This window comes from Lactuca virosa, chromosome 4 (genome assembly GCF_052849685.1).
Source record: "Lactuca virosa cultivar CGN04683 chromosome 4, Lactuca_virosa_CGN04683_v6, whole genome shotgun sequence".
NCBI lineage: Eukaryota > Viridiplantae > Streptophyta > Magnoliopsida > Asterales > Asteraceae > Lactuca > Lactuca virosa.
Window position 1 is genome coordinate 41,074,493 of NC_136429.1, and position 21,023 is coordinate 41,095,515.

At 37.5% G+C, this 21,023-nt stretch overlaps 1 protein-coding gene across 1 annotated transcript; it reads left to right on the forward strand.

Annotated features, from left to right (window-relative positions):
* Positions 1-2,371: 2,371 nt before the first annotated feature.
* On the forward strand, positions 2,372-4,059 carry RGF8 (root meristem growth factor). Its single transcript, XM_079046929.1, has 4 exons — positions 2,372-2,635; positions 2,860-2,918; positions 3,059-3,107; positions 3,745-4,059. The coding sequence occupies exons 1-4, from the start codon at positions 2,524-2,526 to the stop codon at positions 3,906-3,908; spliced, it is 384 nt and encodes a 127-aa protein (XP_078903055.1). The 5' UTR covers positions 2,372-2,523; the 3' UTR covers positions 3,909-4,059.
* Positions 4,060-21,023: the final 16,964 nt, after the last annotated feature.

Here is a 21,023-nt window from a genome sequence, read left to right on the forward strand (position 1 = left end):
AATCATATATGAATAAAAAAAATCTCAATATCTATTTTTTTAAAAGAAAATTTTCAATATATATATATATATATATATATATATATATATATATATATATATATATATATATATATAAAGACTATGGGGTATACTGACACCACATACAATGATGAAGTGAGATGACATCGCAGCCTATGCGGTGAAAACCACACCGTATGATGTGCTTTGGTTCGGTAAAGCCTCTCGTACAAGAGTTCCACCCTACGCCTCTTTCTCTCTTCTCATATCCAACGGCTAGCCAAATGACTAGTGTTTTTTTTACCACTATAGATATTACACATTTTACTCTTTATTTCACACAAAATTCTATCATTTCTACCCCTATTCAAAACTCTATTTACCAAAATGAATCCAAACAACCCTTTCACCACTCCCACCCCAAGATGTGGTAAATAAATCACGTGGAAGTGGTTCAACGACATTAATTTGAATTTTTTTTTCTTTTGAGGTGTCATTTTACCATCCACAAGTAGATGCTCCTACTTTTTTGCCCTTACCCAAACCTCAACAATTTCGCTATCAAAATGTACCACAATATTACTCTATGTCACTCGTTAACCCAACCTTATTTCATAATTTTTCTCCTCTCTCGGAACACTTTCCCAAAAAGCTAACCCCCGCCTGAGTTGGAAATCTAATTTTTTCAAGAAACATAACCAATCTCACTCAAAGCAGTACCCAAACCCGTTCTTGAACTATCTGACTCCAAAGGAAAAGGAAAAGGATAAAGAAATGGCAATCCTCAACAATGGACCTTACAAGAAGAAAAATGATAGCAAAATCATTGTTCGATATTTCTAAGGTTCTCGAGCACCGAAATGCGCAAGTGAATGGCCATTTTTGGCTACACATTATTGAGCGGTTTCAGAATGAAATGGGTTGTGTCGAGTACCATACAAAACACCAATTGATGATCAAGTTTCGTGATAAGGACAATATTGTTACAAAGTTCAACAGGACATACAATAACTTGAATAGTCAACGGAAAGCACGAAAAGTGATATAAACGTTTTCGGGACGATACTATGAATATTTAAGATCGACAATAAAGGGAATTCGTTCTAATTTTTCGACACTTGAAAGTTCTTATCTACTTACTAGAAATGGAAATCTGTTTTTGGAAAAAGTAGAAGATGGTTCGAAAAGAAAAAAATAAATTAGATAAGTTATAGAACTGCATTGAATGCTCGTTTCGCGTTTGACTTAAACCAATGTAACAAGCTTGTATTCAAAGAAATAGTCCACCCGATAGGTAGAGATAGGGCAAAAAAGAAAGGGTCTTCGTCTATTGCGTCAGGAGTCGACAAAGTTGATGACATACACAAAGTGGCAAATAGTTTCGAATTATATAAGTTGAATTTCATAGCAGGTTTGCAATTCGAGAAAGATTAATTGGCCAAGAAATAATAAAAAAAGGCACGAGAAGAGAAACAAAACCGCGAGAAGATAAGCAAAAGTCATAAGAAAAACAAAAAATTCGCAATATGAAATTTTTATCGCAAGCATTCACCATCATATCTTTGGGAAGACAAACTCGTCATGGTTTTGAGGGTAAGAGAGAAAATTATGAAAATAAAAAATACTAAAACTATAATTCTTTTATATTGTTTTTTATTTAATTGATGTCTTTTATTTATGTAATTTTTATTAATATTAATGAATTAATGAAATATTCATCTTTTATTATTTAAAATGTTTACATAATTATGATCTTATAGTTTTATATATTTAATTAAAAAAGAAAATTAAAAATTAAAAATGTGAGTGAGTGAGATGTGATCATTTAATATGAGCGAATGAACAAGAGGAAAATGACTATCATGAAAATAATAATAATAATAATAATAATAATAAATTAAAGAAGGTGTAACACCCCCATGGCCTTTTAGAATCATTATATTCATTGATAGTCTTAACGGTCTCATACACCTTACCTCTTAAGGGTGCATATATGGTGGTGACAGGAAACATTTATTCATTCAGATTTTTCTAAAACGGTTCCAGTAGGTACCCCAAACCCGCTCCATGGTCTTCATATTTGTACAGACAAAAAAAGGAAAAGGAATATATTGAAAGAAAAGTGAACTGAGTAGCATCGCTGCAGATTTTCAGCCATATATACATGCATCATAATTAAGTGTTGCACAAATAAAATAATGGATCAAATGAACTTTCCTACAACTTCTTACGAACTTTCAGAAATTTGGTATTTCTGATGGGAGACGTGTATCTTCCAATTTAATATACAACACCATGAATCCCATTCCTTGAAAGGTCGTATAAATATGGATTACTCCACTGGTTTCTTTTTGGAACTCTCCACTTTGTGTTTTGTGTATACTCTCTCTCACACACATAAAACACACACTTACGTGAGAATCTTGTCTAAGTCACTTGATTGCCATATATTTCCACAAAGGGAAATATTTTTCATGCCATTACAGAGTGCTGGTACTACGAATCTGTTCATCGTAACAAGGCATGGAGTTCAAAGTTCTTATGGTGATGCTGTTGTCTGTTGCTCTCTCAGTTTTACTCGTCATCAATGGTGCTTCTCTCACTAGTCATCAGAACCAAACTTCTCATGATTTAGGTATATATATGTATATGTTTATGCGTCTCTCCAAAGGGTCTTAATTAACACAGACACACATTTCATGATGTTCTTTTAGAAAGTCCCGGAACCATATCCAAGATAGCACAATTCAAACTTAGCTAGCATCTTTAATTTGTTTGAGAAAGTTTTATATAACTATTTGGACAAGTCTAGTTTGGAAGGCTTCATGGTTTAATTTCTCATGTTTATATGTTTTGCAGCTCAAGAAAACTGGTTTGGTTATGCTGCAATGCCAAGAAAGTTTCTGCTCAATCAAAAGGCAAGTTAATTTATAAACCTTTGATCACGTGCAAGTTTATTCAACAATTAAGCAAAACATGAGACCTAATGTCAGCTCATGAATGGGGTTTTTTGTTATTAAATTGGGCTCAAAATATGGTTCTTTTGTGCATTGATCAGGTTGAAGGCATTAAAGACAAGAACTTGGTGTACAATGAGGCTTTATCAGGTACTTAAGTATAAGCGACTTTTTTGTATTTACATATAACCAGACGTTGGTGACAAGGCTCGTACTAACCTAGTTTTCTGCTGTTTCTCTTTAATAACAACAAAGTATAGTAGAAGTATATATAGAAGATGAATACATCATTTAATTTTTTAAAGTAGTCGGGAGTACTCAAGTAATTAAAATCTGTTCAACTTCTAAATTACCACAGTTGTCTAACCTCCGCCTCGTAATTATTTACTAGAACAGCAAACTATATTATCCGAACGCAGAATGAGTGAGAGGATATAAGAACTTCCATGAGATACCCATTACACATAGTCACATAGATATATTCCTGGGATCAGGCAACTTAGACATCAAAGTCGTTATCGTGGATAAACTCTTGTTTCTTAAGGATATTAAGCGAGAAAGCTCAAAGCCTATGCTACGAGCTGAGGCTGTCCAAATGGTTTAAATGTTAATTAACATTATAGACTAAGGGATCATGACTTCAAATTTCATTGTATGGTTTCCTGGACCATAAAATTTGTTGATGAACAAGATTTGAGACAAAAGTTCTATTTTGTTTTTATGGTTTTCAGAAATTTCGTTAATTATGAGTTCTCACTTGATCATAATATTCAATGTGCATATATAGGTGAATCTCGCAAGGGAGGTGAAGAAGCAGCAGCTGCTGCATCAGAACAGACAATGCATGAAGGATCCGATCTGACCCCTTTGTTTAGTATGGATTACACTAGCGTGAGAAAACGACGGCCCGTGCATAACAAGTCTTTCCCTACAACCACCACTTTTCCATGATATGTGGATTTACCTTTTTAGTTAATTAAGTAGAAATATTCTTTTAGGAAATTTAGGATGAAAAAAGATGGAAAATTTTGGCTAACAATTTGTAACGGTCTACACAAGGGATCTAGATTAAAACCCTAAGTTTTGTGTAAATTTCGTAAACGACTCTACTTATGTTTCTTTATAATATTAATACTAAATTACATGTTTGGTCTTAATTAGGCGTTTACATAATATAACACTTTTGGTCCAAAGTTTATGTTTGTTGCAAAAATGGAACCTTATTCAAACTAAATTAGAACATTTAGTTCACACTAAGGGCATCCACAATCCATTGAACTCTATAGAGTTCAATGGATTGTCACATCATCCATTAAACATCTATACAACACAATCTACAACCCATTAAACATTTATTCAATCTTAATCATTATTTTATTCCTTTTATTGAACCATTCAACGATCATTCAACTTCTCTATTCAACTCTACTTCATGTCATCACCCACACTCCATTCAACTCTTATTCAATCCTAATCATCATCCTATTAACCACACTTTATTCAACTCTTGGAGAGTTGAATGAAATGCCATGTACGTAAGAGAGATCATTAAATTCTTTCAAAGACCCATATTTTTTTAAAATCGCTATGATGTGCTCAGTGAAGATTGAACTAGGCCCTCTATATTATATTCAATTTAATTCCATTAAATCTCATGCAATCCCCATTGTGGATGCCCTAACTTATGTTTGCTTATTACTGTCAATAACCCTCATGTGTCACGTACACTACAATATTTTTGTATGTTAATCTCACACCCTTCTATATCCCTTTTCGTCTTTCATACAACACCCTTCTAAATCCCTTTTTGTCTTTCATATAGCACTCTTCTATCTCCCAAGCAATGATCACCCGACTCATAAATCATATCATCATCATTGATTAGGTTTCAACTTCATCTTACGTGTCTTAATACTCATCAACAAACTCTACAGACTTCTTTGGCGACTTTGATCCAATCTTATAAGAGTATATTCAAATGCATGTTCAAATAATCAAGTCTTGTTTGATTTTGAGTTTATAAACAAGAAATGAGTAGGTTTTTCTATTGAAAACACATGTGGTTTTTTCAAACTTATTCTCATATTATTTGGAAATACACATCTATATTTTCAAGAATATGTAAAGGTTTCATTTCTTTCTCTAAAACCAAATGGTGTCTTATATTCTTTATTACGGAAATCCAATTTAAAATATGATTGATTAAAGGGTGACTTTCCTCCCTATTACATATATATGGTCATCCACACCTTTAACGATTTGAGGTAATTATTTTTGTTGGGTTTTGTTCAAGATTAGTTTCCAAAAACTCAAAATATTAGCAACGGAAGTATTGAAAAATTCGAACTTGATAACCAATTACAACCCACCAAGGATCTACTTGCAATAAATGGAAAGATAAAACCATAACCATCGAAGGAAAAAGTAACAATAACCTTTGATGAACATTGGATCCTCTAGGGGAGGCTTGGATGTTGAAGAAGATGGATGAACCTTGAGATACCAACAATTGATCAAATTGATTAGAATGCTAGTTCCTTTTGTCAACTCTTAAGCTTAGAATCAATGTAACGTCTGCTTCCTGGTATGCATTTAACTCATTAATTTATTCATTTTGGAAGGAAAACTCGATGAGTTGGTGGCCCTAACTCATCGAGTAGAGGGCAGAATATGCACATATTTTAGGCAGTCTACTCGACGAGTAGGGTTGCCAGAGTGAAACCCTATTTTCGGGGTTTTGCACCCTATTTAAGCTCCTAATTAACCCCCGCCCCTTGGCCTCATTTTCAGCCTCCATGTCCCAAACCCTAATCCACGAAACCTTAGAGCTTTATTTGAGAGTGTGAGCCATTTAGAGTGATATTTGTGTACTTTTGAAGCTTGTGGAAGAATAAGAAGATAGAGGGCTCAAGAGGGAAGAGTAGATCCAGAAACTACACACCATTTGCTAAATTTTCTGGTAATCAAGTTTCTATCTTGGCTATTAGTTCATTAGATCTCATTATGTCTATTTTATGAGGGTTTTTGGTCCAAGCATGATAGCTTTTGGAGAATGATCGACCCAAGTGGGTATTCTTCCAAATCTAGGACCTTGAAGGGCTGATATGACATAAAGGTGCAAACTTTATGCCATTGGAGCCCCCATGCAAGCCATAGAGTGTCATATTGGCCTTTTTAGCCCAAAAGGCCATGCATGTAGAGAAATGTGGGAACTTTACGTGTCCAAGTAGTGTTATGGGTTTAGATCTGTGGTTGTAAGCTTTTGGTTGGTGTATGGCTGGCTTAAGGACCACGTTCTAGGTCCCAAGGAATTAGGGTTTGAGCTAAATCCTTTAAGAAGAGGTATTAACGGGTAAAGTTGGAAACTTTACCCATAAAAGGAAATTTTTAGGGTCAGGGTTTATGTGAAGTATGGAGCTTGGATCTGAAGTGTAGGGGCTTAATTCATTAAGATAGCCCAAACAAACAGAGGGACTCGGTAAGTCCAAAGGGGGACTCGACGAGTTGAGTCGAGTTGTCCCGATTATGTACCAGGTAGAACTCGACGAGTCCGTGAAGGGACTCGACGAGTTGACTCGGTTTATCACGAGTCTGAGTAGTAAATGAACTCGTCAAGTTAGGAGGAAACTCGATGAGTTGAGTCGACTGGGAGTTGACCTTGACTTTGACTATGACCAGGATGTTGACTTTGACCAGGGGTAAAATGGCCATTTTACCCTAAGAAGGATTATCATATTTTGACTAAGTGTTATTGTGAAAATTGATAGCCGGGGAGTCATAGGAGCAGCCGTCAGAGATTCCTCACATGAGATTTCACAGTTAGCATATGAGGTGAGTTTTCCTCTAGTAGGAACGAGTCTAAGGCACCAAGGCCGCCCGTTTAGATAGTAGTAGTTCCGGACTATGGTCCGATGTCGGGGCGGTCCCGAGGAATGCTTGTATGCTTGATGTCTTTGTGATTATTGCATGTGTGTGTATTTGTATGTTCCGGACTTCGGTCCGATGTCGGGGCGGATCCCGATGAATGTTAGTATGCTTCCGGATTTCGGTTCGATTTCGGGCGGGGCCCGAGGAATGTTTATATGTTAGTGTTATATGCTTATGTTATGTATTAGTTGATATGCTCATATATATGCCGAGATCTGCTCGATGTCGGGCAGGGCCCGATGCCGAATAGGGTTCGCTGTCGGGCGGGGCCCGATACCGGGAGAGCCGATGCCGAGCCTGACTCGATGTAGCAGGGGCGGGGTCCAAGATATGTTTATGTGATATGTGTATGGTATGTGGTAGTTGGGGAGACTCACTAAGCTTCATGCTTACAGTTTTCAGTTTTGGTTTCAGGTACTTCTGCTAGTAATGGGAAGAGCTCGGGATGACTGCATGACACACACCACAGTTTTTTAGCCTGGGAGGATTTACTCTGATGTTTGACATATGATTTTGATACATTGACTGATATTATGTTATTTTTGAGAAACATGGTTTATGACTTTTATATGATGGATGGTATTTATGGTTTTTACTAATGGAATTAAACAAAATTTTTGGACTATATTTTTGGGATGTTTCAATCAAATACCCAAGTATTTGATCTAAGAGAGCATAAAAACAAGTAAGAACTCTTTAAGCTTTTGCAAGAACAATTCTAGAGATCATAGAGAGAGGGAGTTATGGTTTTTGCATGAAAGAATGAATGACCAAATGCAAGCCACTAGTCTTAAGTCATAAAGAAAAGTCCTTAACCATTAGGTCTTAGCACTTTAAGATAACCATGTCCCTATGTCATCAACATGTCTTTCTTACGGTGATTACTTTGCACTAAACAAATGCAAAAGCCATGCCCTTCACCAGACTCACTAGTTTCGGCCATGCATCCAAAAAGAAGACAAAATGTTTAAATTTTATAAACTCAAAGTTTATAAAATACAAACTTTGTCTTTAGGTAAAAGACAAAAGACTCAACTTGTCTAAAACTTTGTCTTTAGGTAAAAGAGAAAAGACTCAACTAGTCTAATATGTTACTTGTATTGTGAAATAATCATTTCCATGAAATAAATATTTTCCCAATTTATTATAAGAGTTTATGAATATTTATTAAAATCAATTTATAATAAATAATCAATTGTATCAAGTTGTTGTTAGTGTGATCCTTAGTATCATATGTTAATTAGCAATATCATTCTAATATGACTCTTGAGCATATTAGATCTTTCAATATCCTACTTGTGCAAGACTCATATTAGATTGATATAGACAGTGGTGAACGTCTAGCAACATTTCACTGCCCCCATAAACATAAGACTTTATGTCATTCTATCAACGCCCAATTCATAGAAGCCCAAGGATACAATTAGTGTATAAGGTAAGTTTATCAGTTATCCCTTTGCTAAAGACATCATGTTGAACATGAGATATAGATCGCATTCAATCTCATATAAGTGTTCAACTTTACATCAGACCATAGATGTCTAACTCCTAACGAATAAGATTAACAAATCCCATCTTGACTACATACGCCTTTTACACGGTTCACATCATACCTGAAAATAGCTTTTATAACTGCCTGGTTAAAGTACAATGTTTGACTATATCAAAGCATAACGATCCATGAAGTGATCTTGAATGGGTCAATGCAATACCTGTTCTTTATCAAGTACCTATGAAACTGGTTACAACACTTTGTCAACCATTTCAATTCATATTAGCCTTATTTCATTATTACTCCCACAATAACAATCGACTATGGATTTTAGAGTGAATAAATTTACTCAAGGATTAAACATGTTAATAAAGAACTCAACAAATATTTAATGAAAAGATCATATGCCATATATATCATAGTCATTACAATAGATGATGCTACACAATGTTCCAATATTTGATACTAATACATAGACCAGATCCAATCACTAGAATAGCAAAGTTCAATCCCTCGAGCATGTCCTTCAAAATTTGCTTGAGGAAGGCGCTTCGTGAAAGGGTCCGCCAAATTTTGATTAGTGTGAACTTTGCGAATATTAATTTCACCATCTTCAACTTTATACCGAATGAAGTTGAATCTACGGCTTATATGCCTCATCTTCTTGTCTGATCTGGGTTCTTTTACCAAAGAAATTGCACCCTCATTGTCATAGAAGATTTCTAAGGGATCCTGAATGGAAGGAACCACGCCTATATCTCCAATGAATTTCTTCATCCAAGCAGCCTCTTGTGCAACTTCTGAAGCAGCGATGTATTCTGACTCTGTAGTGGAATGTACTACAACACTTTGCTTGGAGCGCTTCCAAGATACTGCACCCCCATTGACAATGAACACATATCCTGATTGTGACTTACAATCATCTCGGTCTGTTGTGAATGAAGCATCAATGTAGCACTTTACACTTAATCTTTCATCAACGCCTCCATAGACGAGGAACATATCTTTAAATCTATGCAATTACTTAAGGATGTTCTTCACAGCTATCCAATGACTCTCCCCTATATTTTGTTGGAACTTTCTTCTCATGCTCATAGCATAAGAAAGATCAGGTTTAGTACAATTCATGGCATACATGATAGATCTAACTGCCGAAGCATATGGAATATCTTTCATCTTGTCTAGTTTAGCCTCTGTGCTAGGACATTGAGACGAACTTAATATTGTGCCATGTGTCATGGGTACAGCTCCTCTCTTAGAGTTTTCCATCTTGAACCGTTTCAAGACTTTGTCAATGTATGTACTTTGGCTTAGACCTATTAATCGTTTTGATCTATCTATATAGATTTTGATTCCAAGAATATATTGAGTCTCACCTAGATCCTTCATTGAGAAGCACTTTCCTAACTAAGCCTTTACACCTCGTAAAGTCGGAATGTGATTTCCAATGATAAGTATGTCATCCACATATGGGACCAAGAAGGTCACCGAGCTCTCACTAGTTTTCATGTAAACACAAGATTCATCTTCGTTTCTAGTAAAACCATACTTTGTGATTTCATCATGAAAACGATGATTCCAATTTCGAGATGCTTGTTTTAACCCATAAATGCATCTCTTGAGCTTACACACTTTATTAGGATGCCTTTGGTCAAAAAACGCTTCGGGATGAACCATATAGACATCTTTTTCCAGGTGTCCATTTAGAAAAGCGGTTTTGACATCCATTTGCCATATCTCATAGTCATGATATGCAGCTATGGCAAGTAATATCCTAATAGATTTAATCATAGCAACTGGTGAAAAGGTTTCATCATAATCAACCCCTTGGCTTTGAGTGAATCCTTTAGCAACAAGTCTTGCTTTGAATGTGTGTAAATTGCCATCCATGCCAGTCTTCTTCTTGTAGACCCCATTACTCTCTATAGTCTTACATTGGGGAGGAAGTTAAACCAAATCCCAGATTTGGTTTTCTCTCATGGGTTGCATCTATGCATGCATGGCTTCAAGCCATTTTTCAAATTCAGGATCTGTCATTGCATTTTGGTAAGTGACGGGCTCGTAAGCATTCATCATCATGAAGCATTCGTCAATGAGAAATCCATATCTCTCAGGTTCTTGACAGGTTCTACCGGATCTACGAACCCCTTGTGTTCAATAGGTTGAAGAGTAATGATCTCTTCATTTTCAACAACCTCTCGTTCAGTACTAGTGCCAACTTGAGTTGCATTAGGCTGTGGTTATTGATCTTCTTCAAGTTCCACGCACCTCCCACTTACTTCATCCATTGGAAACTTGCTTTCCAAGAATTCAGCTTTTCGTGAGATAAAGATCTTATTCTCACTAGGATGTAGAAGTAATATCCTAAACAATCTTTGGGATATCCTACAAAGATGCATTTGGTAGACCTAGGCTCAAGTTTGTTGGAGGCTTCTTGTCTAACATAGGCTTCACAACCCCAAACTTTCATATGAGATAGGGATGGAGCTTTTCAATACCATATATCATAACGTATCTGTGACATCCCCATTTTCACGGCCAGAAAAGACCGATTTTGTTTATGCTTTATAAAAATCAGAGTACCTCTTTTAATAAAAACGTTGCGGAATTTGTTCCCAGAAAAACATGATAATACGTTATCAAATCATTTCCGAAGAAATGTATTTTTATCCATTTTAAAACATTTGGGATGTCATCGTCAATACAGAAACATAAGCATAAACAGATCTTACATTCATTTACACTAGTGATCTACATCTCTTTTAAATCCCTCAGTGTAAAGTAGCTTCATATCGACACCTGTGATACAAATAAGCTTCAGTGGGTCAGGTTGGGAAACCTGGTGAGTACATAGGGTTTTCAACCCACAATAATTTAATTATTATGTTTAAACATCAAACAATCAACCCAATTACCCATCCCCATTATCTTCCTTACTCTTAAGGATCTACCCTAAGAATCATCTATTTTGCATTCGTTCATTTCGAATCCCATTGCTTCCAGGGTTTATATGATAGGCACTAAGTCCATAGCTGCCAATGCTTGTTCATAAAGCACTAATTCCATAGCTGCTAAAGTTCATTCATCGTGTACTAAATCCATAGCTACCAGTGTTCAGCTAATAGGTACTAAATCCATAGCTACCAACATTTGTGCTAAGTCCATAGATACCAACGTTTATCTAACAGGTACTAAGTCCATAGCTACCAATGTTTATTCGATAGGCACTAAGTCCATAGTTGCCGATGTTATTTGTTATCATCTTTCATCTCTCATCATTCATCTACCCATGTTTTACCCAACATATTCTAAATATAAAATACATATACAATTTAAATTATTTAAAACATGTATAAAATCGTTCATCTAGCATAGAAAGCAAGTATTCAAATAATATGCACACATAGCACGTAATTTATATAAAATACTTCATATTTATGTGTAAGATGAAAGTAACTATGCACTCACTTGTTAAAGTGATGATTCCAAACTCGGGCAGCGCTTCACTTTTAACGATTCTATTTTCCTTCGACGAAACCTAGCATTATTATCGCTAAATTTTAGTCTAATATTTGCCGTGACTAATTATTAGTCTTAGCATTATTATTATTATGATATAAGCGTTTAAACAATATTTTCCAGCCACTATGTACAGACAGGGGTCAGACATAAAACACCAGAGGGCAGGACCATTTTGGCATATAGCACTTCTGAAATCCAACAACCCTATGCGGCCCTTTAAACCAGATTCCCTGTACCGCGAGTAGTTAAAAAGATATTATAACGACACTTATATAACCCATAATAATAGCTCAAATAATTATTATAAGGTCCTAATAACGTTACTATATTTAAATAAAAGCTATATTAAAAATTAGGTAGGCGTATCTTACCTACGAGGGGGTTTTGCTAGAAGCCGTGCTCTGCAGGGGCAGAACTTCCGAGCCGAAAGCTCTTCTTCTCGGAGCCGTCGAGCGCTCCGGGGCTTTCTTCTGGCGTTAGGGAAGTTTTTGGGAGGTTTAGAGAGAGTGTAGAGAGAAGAAAGAATGGGAAAGGTGTGAAGAAAATGAGGGTGGGAGAGGTTCTATTTATAGGGTGAAATATGGCTGAACTTGGTGCCACATGTCACCATCTGGTGGCAAGACTTGGGGAGGAAGCAATGGCCAAGATTGGGCCACATCACCCATTTTCGCACAGCACACTTCCGACTTCTAAAATCCGTAACTTTCGCATACGAGCTCCGTTTTTGACGTTCTTTATATCCGCGTAGGTAAAAATAAGATCTACAACTTTACTTTTGACTCTGTTAGCTAATTCTCATTCTATCTCAGATTTATAAAACTGTATCGACTTTATCGCGCTCGAAGAGTAAGGACCAAGTTTTGTCCATATCTTTAACATACGACCTCTACTCTCGACATTCTTTATATCCACGCGTAGGTAAAAACAAGATCTAAAACTTTTATTTAGACTCCGTCGGCTAATTCTCGACCGATCTTAAATTTAACAGTAGTAGGAGATTATATTGTTAAATGTCCGCGTAAAATTCATAACTTCTACATACGGACTCCGTTTTCGTCTGTCATTTTACCGTTGAGTTCCTATTAATGAGATCTTCAACTCTCATTTAGGTCGCGTAGGCCAAAAACCGCTCGAACTAAAATTCGAGTTTCGGGCCGTGCACTGCTATGCCAAATCTTAGAAAATTCATAACTTCCTCATGCGAAGTCAGATTTGGGCGTTCTTTTTTTGTATGTTCTCAGTTTAATGTATACTACAAATTTTGTTTAGATCGCTAAGGCTACAAAGTCTTCTACCATAAATTCACTATTTACGTCTCCCGGTGCCGTGCTGGTTTTGCCGTAAAACTTCGACGAGCCATAACTTCTTCGTTATAACTCGGATTTCGGCGTTCTTTATATGTACGAAACCCTTGTAACATATACTACAACTTGGTTAAGATTAATCCTTCTAAATAATCTTCCATCAAAAACTCATTTTTGATGCTCATCGTCTCTAAATTGACTAGCCCGGATCGGCGGGCGTTACAATTATCTCCCCCTTAGGATGATTACGTCCCGGAATCATCAATGAAACATGGCTGTATAATGACTCCGTACGTTATCTCTTTATCCTAGGTAATAATCGTAACCTCTATGTTCCTTCGAATGAGTATCTAATTCTTGGACTTCTCGACTGCAGGCGATACTTGATCTTGCGTAAGGTGTGGTCTAATTCTTGATGAATGCAATAAACATAAAAAATGGGGTTTATTTCTGAAAAATAAACTAATAGAAATCGAAATTGACAAAAGAATAACTAAATTTAAAGTGATGAAAATTCAAATAAAAGAAAGCAATTCTAGTTTCGCGGTGACTCCCCTAATCATATAATTAACCTTCAACACAATATTTGACTATGCACTTGTTTAAACTAGTACTAAGGTTCATTAACAAGCTCTAATGACCTTTATTACAAAAATTCATTTAATCAAAATAAGTTCTCTGAATTAAATCTAACTTTTTACTAAATTAACCAAACAAGCTCATGACTAATGAAGAAAAGTTGCATTAGACACAGTGTAATTCCCAGTAAAGTTCAATACCTCTCATAAGCTCGGAGGCGTTAAAACTTGTTTGATCATTTCATATTAGAGTTAACCCTAAACTCAGAATTAATCTAATACTTGTCACTTTTTACTAATTAATCTAGACAATTACGGATCTAAACAATTAGATGACTAGAATAATTCACAAACAATTTAAGTGGCCAACAGAAACTGAAATCAAAATCAAACATTCAAATTAACATAGAACTGATCAAACTAAATAGTAATCATAGTCAAACATAGTGCCTAATGATTAATCATACGAAAAGGTTACGTCTTGCGAAACTGAAATCTGAGTTTTTAGCCTGACATGGCTAAAAACTGATTACAAACAGTGGAAATAGAATCTAAACGATAAATCATACTAAACTATGAATTGGAATCGAATCGTCTTCTTTAGATCTGCGTTCTTCACTTCAAAACCTCTGAAAATCGCCTCTGAATCGCCAGGAATCGCCAATTAGGGTTACTGGAAGAGTATGGGGCAGTATTTATACATCTAGCTGTCAAAACGACGTACCTGCGATCGCAAGGGGGTATACCTGCGATCGCATGTATCACCAAAAATGTGTCACGGGACTCTTTAATGAAGTACGTTGCTATTTTGAGGCAATTTGACCAACCTGCGATCGCAAAGGCACAACTTGCGATCGCAGGTTCTCTTTTTTTCTCATCTGATGAATTTTTTGGCTCGACAAAACCTCGAAGGCAACCTGCGATCCAACCTGCGATCGCAAAGGCATACCTGCGATCACAAGGAGAAAAGATGCGATCGCATGTTACTTCTTTTGGCTCTTTTGATCGTCGTTCCTCCTTCCAAGCAGTTCTTGATCATTTCCCAGCATCCTTCCTTGGTCTAGACTCCAATTAAGCTCCTAAGCATCCACGAATGCATCCTGAACTTGCGCAATCATCCAAGTGCTCCAAATGGCCCTGAAAAGTCATAACAAACATGAGCAGTACGGGCATTCTTCAAAATAATCATGAAACACGAAATACATAAGAATAATCGGGAATTAGTTAGCTTTTTATAATGAAATACATAGGAAATTGTGCTAAAAGATGCATATAAAATGCATCTAACAAACCTCCCGAAGCTTAGACCTTACTTGCCCTCAAGTAAGGAAACGATAACTTTGGAAACAGAATTGGGGCTAAACGCAATAACGAAACAACCTAGACACACGTTAACTAAAAAAACGAAAACCTAAATAATAAGAACTACCAAAGCTAAACATAAAACATGCATGCAAAGATAAAGAAAATGAACAATGAACTAAAATAGTATGCAAATGAAAAACGAACAACTAAAATGAAACATGTTTTTTTTTTAAAATTTTTTTTCTTTTACGATCAGACTTACATCGATACTGGGCTCCAATCACTAACACCAAAGCAACCATCCTGCTACCTTTCATGTATCACATACTCCCAAAGTAAGGAAGACCACAAAATGGTGTAACACAATAATCCAACTCTAGTTTTATTTACACTTTGCACCTTAATTAGCTTTATGAGCGAAAATAACATAGTCCGGATCTCATGTCCTTAAGACTAGATGGCCAAGAATCAGAATCGACGCATCCTTAAGAACCCGCACGACCAAATCAGCTTTCACCGAAGCAGCAAGGGTCAACCCCCGTAGGAGCCCGAGCTCTATGCTTTCACTTTTTCGAGAGCCACAAGTATCATATCACACAGTTTTTTATTCGCCAGATGTAACTTTGGAACGGCTTCTAACTTGATTGAACTTTGATTTATACTTCATTTTGAGCTTGATTTCTTCAATCTCTTTTTTTTTCTTTTTGGAATTTCTTGAAGTTTCTTCAATTGAGTGCTTGAAATTCTTTGATTTGGGTACTAGATATAACGTTGTACCCTTTCTTCATTTTGACTATGTGGATCTGATACTTAAGCTCTTTGTTACCGCGAGGGTAATGCGTGTCAACAAATAGGGCCATGTTTTGTGGGTTCAGAGTTGCCGATAAAGATTCTTTTTAAACATTAATAAGCAAATCATCCTAGAGTTGTTATTACCGCCCAAAAAACGTTTCAGTACGCTATTTTTTTTATTATCTAAGGCCGGGGTCTCGAATCACGGTGTCTTGGGTCCCTTGGTTATGAAAACTGATTCTACACTTCCAATAACAATCAAGTTGCTTCGGATTTTTTCATTTTCAATTCTCAATATCCCACTTCATGGAGCTATCGTATGTAAAGAGCGTCATCATCTCGTAAATTTTTTTTTTTTTTTTTTTGAAAATGCAGAATGCAACAAAATGAAAATATTTTAGAAAAACTAGGAAAAAATAAAATGACAAATAAAAGAAAAATATTTTTGGATTTTTAAACTTTTCTAATTTTTTTTTGGTATTGTTTTTTAAATAACAAAATAAAAACTTATTACAAAAAGATAGGAAATCCCCTCCCCAAGCTTAAAATTAAGCAGTGTCCTCAATGCTTAGGGATGAGTGGAAGACGACTACTAGGACGGGGGAGCATAGCGACGGAAGAACTCGTCGCAGAAATCGTCGAAATCGTCGCGCAGACCTAAGAGCTCGTCACGATAGTCGGTAACCTGAGTGCTATATTACTGATAATCGAGGCGAAGACCAGTAATCGTCTGCTGAAGGGAAGCAATATCCCCACGGAGGTCAAGATAATGCTGGTAAGTGAAGGGAGAGTTGGGGTGAGGGTGAGATGGCTGGGTGGGTGGGGGCTGATCCTGAAAGTCAGTCTGCATAGGATCAGGCTGGCTAAAGGATATAGGTGTGACGTCTGCGTAGTCTGGGTGCTGAGTGGATGAAGATGGTCGATCAGACTGTGGACGTTGTGCCCTAGGTGGGCGAGGGGGTGAGTGGATGTTCAAGGGAAGCACTCACTCAGTCTCGCTAATGGGGTCAGCGAGAGCTATGACATCAGGTCCAGTGACCTTGAAATATGTGGAGTGACCCCGCATCCAAACACACCCACCTGGGGCAGTACGAAGCATGTGCATAGCCCGGAAGTTCTGCAGGGTCAGACGAAAAGAATCACCGGTAAAGAAGGTGTACTCCGGAGGAGATTGCGGCTCGAGGGAGCGGGCAATGACAGAAATCAAACCACCACAGCGAATTGCACCGCGAGTGCGAAGAGCTATATCTCTATGGAACCGTCTAATCATAATATCACCAAAATGTGGACGGTATGACCCGGTGATCATGCACCACAAAAGAAAAAGCTCGGCTTTGCCGGCTTTCGTGGTCTCAATCTGTGCATAAATGATATTGCATATAATTTTCAATGCAATTTTGAGAACAAGGTGCATGATGCTAGTCTGTACGGATGAGGCTGAATCATAAGACTCCAAACCGGTAATAGAGTACCAAAACTCGCGTACGTCAAAAGCGGGGGTGGGCTGGGATAAACTAGTGATGGGAGTATGGAAGATAACACATAACTGGTCCACGTGAAGAGTGTGAGGGGTGCTAAAAATGTGAAAAGCTATGTTTCCCTCATGATTTATCTCACTAAGCGTGGCTAAAAACTCTCGGGTCAATAGGGGACAAGTGCCAAAATCTGCAGATAATAGGCGCTCCCAGCCAATATTGGCAAAAAGAGTGCGAACACCATCATAAATATGGAGTTCCTGCATTAAGGTGCGGCTAGGGGCCCAGACCTGTGGCAAAATCTCGCGGTCGAGAAGTCGCTGGTAATAGTCGAGTGCGGCCTGTGAACCTAAATCTACAGTGACATTGTCCACCTAGACAGTGTATGACGGGTCTGAGGTATAAACCTGTCTGTGTGAACGGGAAGGTCTTGGGGGCATTTTGTCAGGTAAATTGGGACAAGGTAGGCACAATTTCCACGTAAAAATAATAATAATAATAAAGCAAAAATAAGTATTTCTAACTACTCCCAAACGACCGCACAAATATATAACAAAAACAGAAATTCAGTTTCAGAACGAAAATACCTGACCGTGCGCTGAGCAGCAGTATATTTTTCGTGCCAAATTTTTTTTTGATTTTTGAAATTCCGTTCAGATGAATCTCTTCTGAATTGCGTCGTGAGCAAACGTTTCTACTTTTCGCGGCCTGCGGATGACTAACGGAACGTAAATCTGAAAAAGAAACTCGCAAAAATTCAAATTTTAAAATGAACAAAATGAGATTTTTGGAGAATTTCAACCGTGAAAACATGATTTCGTTACCGTAAAGATGTTGTAGGAGTAAAATAGAAGAGATTGATACCGTTTTTTCTTGATTTGGATGAAAAACGAGCGATTTGGGTGTTTGTTGGTGAAAGAACTCGAAAATTAGAGGATTTCAGAGTGTTTTTGAAATGTGGTGGTAACAAATGAGGCCTGCGATCACTATTTATAGCAAAATACAAACCTGCGACCGCAAAGAGAGGACCTGCGATCGCAGGTTCTTCAAATATAGCCGTTGGCACGATTATCGATGTTTGTAACGGTCAAATGCAGGATTTTTGATACATGTGATCGCAGGTAGGGAACCTGCGATCGTAGGTTTTGAAAAATTGCCTTTTCCAATTACTTAACATTCAAACGTGAGCTAGACACAAAAAATGGGATACCTGCGATCGCAAGGACGGAACCTGGGATTGCAGGTTCGCTAAATAATGTTCGAATCGACTTAAAAAATGTGCAAAAGTGTTCCAGGCTCTAAAACTGATACATGCGATCGCAAGGGCAGAACCTGCGATCGCAGGTTTGCTATTTTCGTGAAAAAAATTGTCCCAAAAAAAACTTCGATGACGTGTTGCGACCCTAATCTGCCTAACCTGCGATCGCAAAGACTGGACTCGCGGTCGCAGGTTCCACCAAAACCTTATTTTTCAACTTTTTACAAAATCTCTCTGTTCCTTTTTATTTTAAAAACACAATTCAATTAAAAAGAAGCATCCTAAGAAGCTAAAAACACACAAAAATTAAAAACAAGTTGCAGAATTAAAATCAAAACAAATGCCCAGGTTGCCTCTCGGTAAGCTGCCCGTTTTTACTGTCGTTGGCTCGACATTGTTACTTGGTTTCCTTAGTTGCGGTAAGTCGGGACCTCGACTACCTCCACTTCTTCATTTGTGACTTGAAACCCTTCGTAAAACGGTTTGAGACGATGACCATTCACCTTAAAGATTTTTCCTGTTTGTTCACTCTTAATTTCTATAGCACCATGATCAAACACGTTAGTAACAACAAAAGGCCCCACCCAACGAGACCTCAATTTACCAGAAATAAGTTTGAAACGAGAATTATATAAGAGTACCTTTTGACCGGTAGTAAATACCTTTCGCGAGATCATCTTATCGTGAAACGCTTTCGTCTTCTCCTTATAGATTGCCTCGTTCTCGTAAGCATCATTCCTGATTTCTTCTAACTATTGAATATCCAATCTTCTTTTCTTACCAGCCTCATCCATGCTCATATTCAGATTTTTGACAGCCCAATATGCTCGATGCTCCAATTCAACTGGTAATCGACAAGGTTTGCCAAAAACTATTCGATATGGTGACATACCGATAGAAGTCTTGTAAGCTGTCCGGTGAGCCCATAACGCATCGTCTAATCGAATACTCCAATCTTTCTTGACCGGATTGATGGTTTTCTCTATAATGCCCTTGATCTGTCTGTTTGAAGCTTCAGCCTGTCCATTGGTTTGCGGGTGATATGCTGTGGATACCCGATGTGTAACACCATATTTCTTGAGGACTGTTTCGAGGGTGCGGTTGCAGAAATGCGTGCCCCGATCACTAATAATGGCTTTTGGTGTCCCAAACCTAGCAAATATATTTACCTTGACAAAATCAACCACAACCTTGGCATCGTCGGTTCGTGTAGCTTTTGCCTCGACCCATTTGGACACGTAATCCATAGCAAGCAAGATGTACACAAACCCGAAAGAAGGCAGAAACGGACCCATGAAATCTATACCCTAAACGTGAAAGATTTCACATATTAAGATTGGGGTAAGTGGCATCTGATTACGAGATGTCAAAGACCCGGTCATTTGACATCTTTCACAGGTTTTGCAAAATAGAAAAGAGTCACGAAAAATATGAGGCCAATAAAGACCGTTGTCCAAAACCTTGTGTGCGGTTCGTTGTGGACCATAATGCCCTCCACAAGCTTCTGAATGGCAGAAATTCAGAATTGATTTGACTTCATCTTGAGGTACACATCTTCTAATCACCTGATCAGCACAGTGTTTCCATAGATACGGCTCGTCCCAAACATATCTTTTCGCCTCCTTCTTTATGTTATCTTTTTGGGCCCGGGTAAGATCTGAAGGGAGTTCTCTGGAAACCAAGTAGTTTACTATATCAGCAAACCAAGGAGGGTTCTGAACAGCGAATAAATGCTCGTCAGGAAATGTTTCGAGGATCGGTGTCGGGTCTTCAGGTGGGGTGAGGCGGCTGAAATGATCAGCTACCAAATTTTCTCTCCCACTTTTGTCCCTAATCTCTATATCAAATTCCTGTAGCAGCAAAATCCATCTAATCAGCCTTGGCTTTGAGTCTTTTTTGGCAAGAAGGTAACGAATGGCTGCGTGATCCGAAAAGATTATGACTTTTGTGCCCAACAAATACTGTCTGAATTTTTCCAATGCAAAAACAATTGACAGCAACTCTTTTTCAGTGATGGAGTAGTTTGCTTGGGCGCTGTCCAAAGTCTTTGATGCATAATATATATAACGTGGGGGACCCGGTCTTTTCTCTGTCCTAGAACAGCTCCAACAGCAGTGTTACTGGCATCACACATTATCTCGAATGGTAAACTCCAATCTGGGGGCTGAATGATGGGGGCAGAAGTAAGAAGATTTTTCAGCACATCAAAAGCCTTCTTGCAATCTTCATTGAAGTCAAATCCAGCGTCTTTCTGCAATAACTGGCACATGGGAACTGATATTTTTGAAAAATCTTTTATAAACCTCCTGTAAAACCCTGTATGACCAAGAAAGGAACGCACTTCCTGAACATTCTTCGGGTAGGGTAAGCTCTTTATAACATCTATTTTTGCTTTATCGACTTCCAAACCTCT

Coding starts and splice junctions, on each gene's coding strand:
- RGF8 (XM_079046929.1), top strand. CDS start 2,524: ATGGAGTTCAAAGTTCTTATGGTGATGCTGTTGTCTGTTGCTCTCTCA. Junction 2,636..2,859: donor CCAAACTTCTCATGATTTAG/GTATATATATGT, acceptor TATGTTTTGCAG/CTCAAGAAAACTGGTTTGGT. Junction 2,919..3,058: donor AGTTTCTGCTCAATCAAAAG/GCAAGTTAATTT, acceptor TGCATTGATCAG/GTTGAAGGCATTAAAGACAA.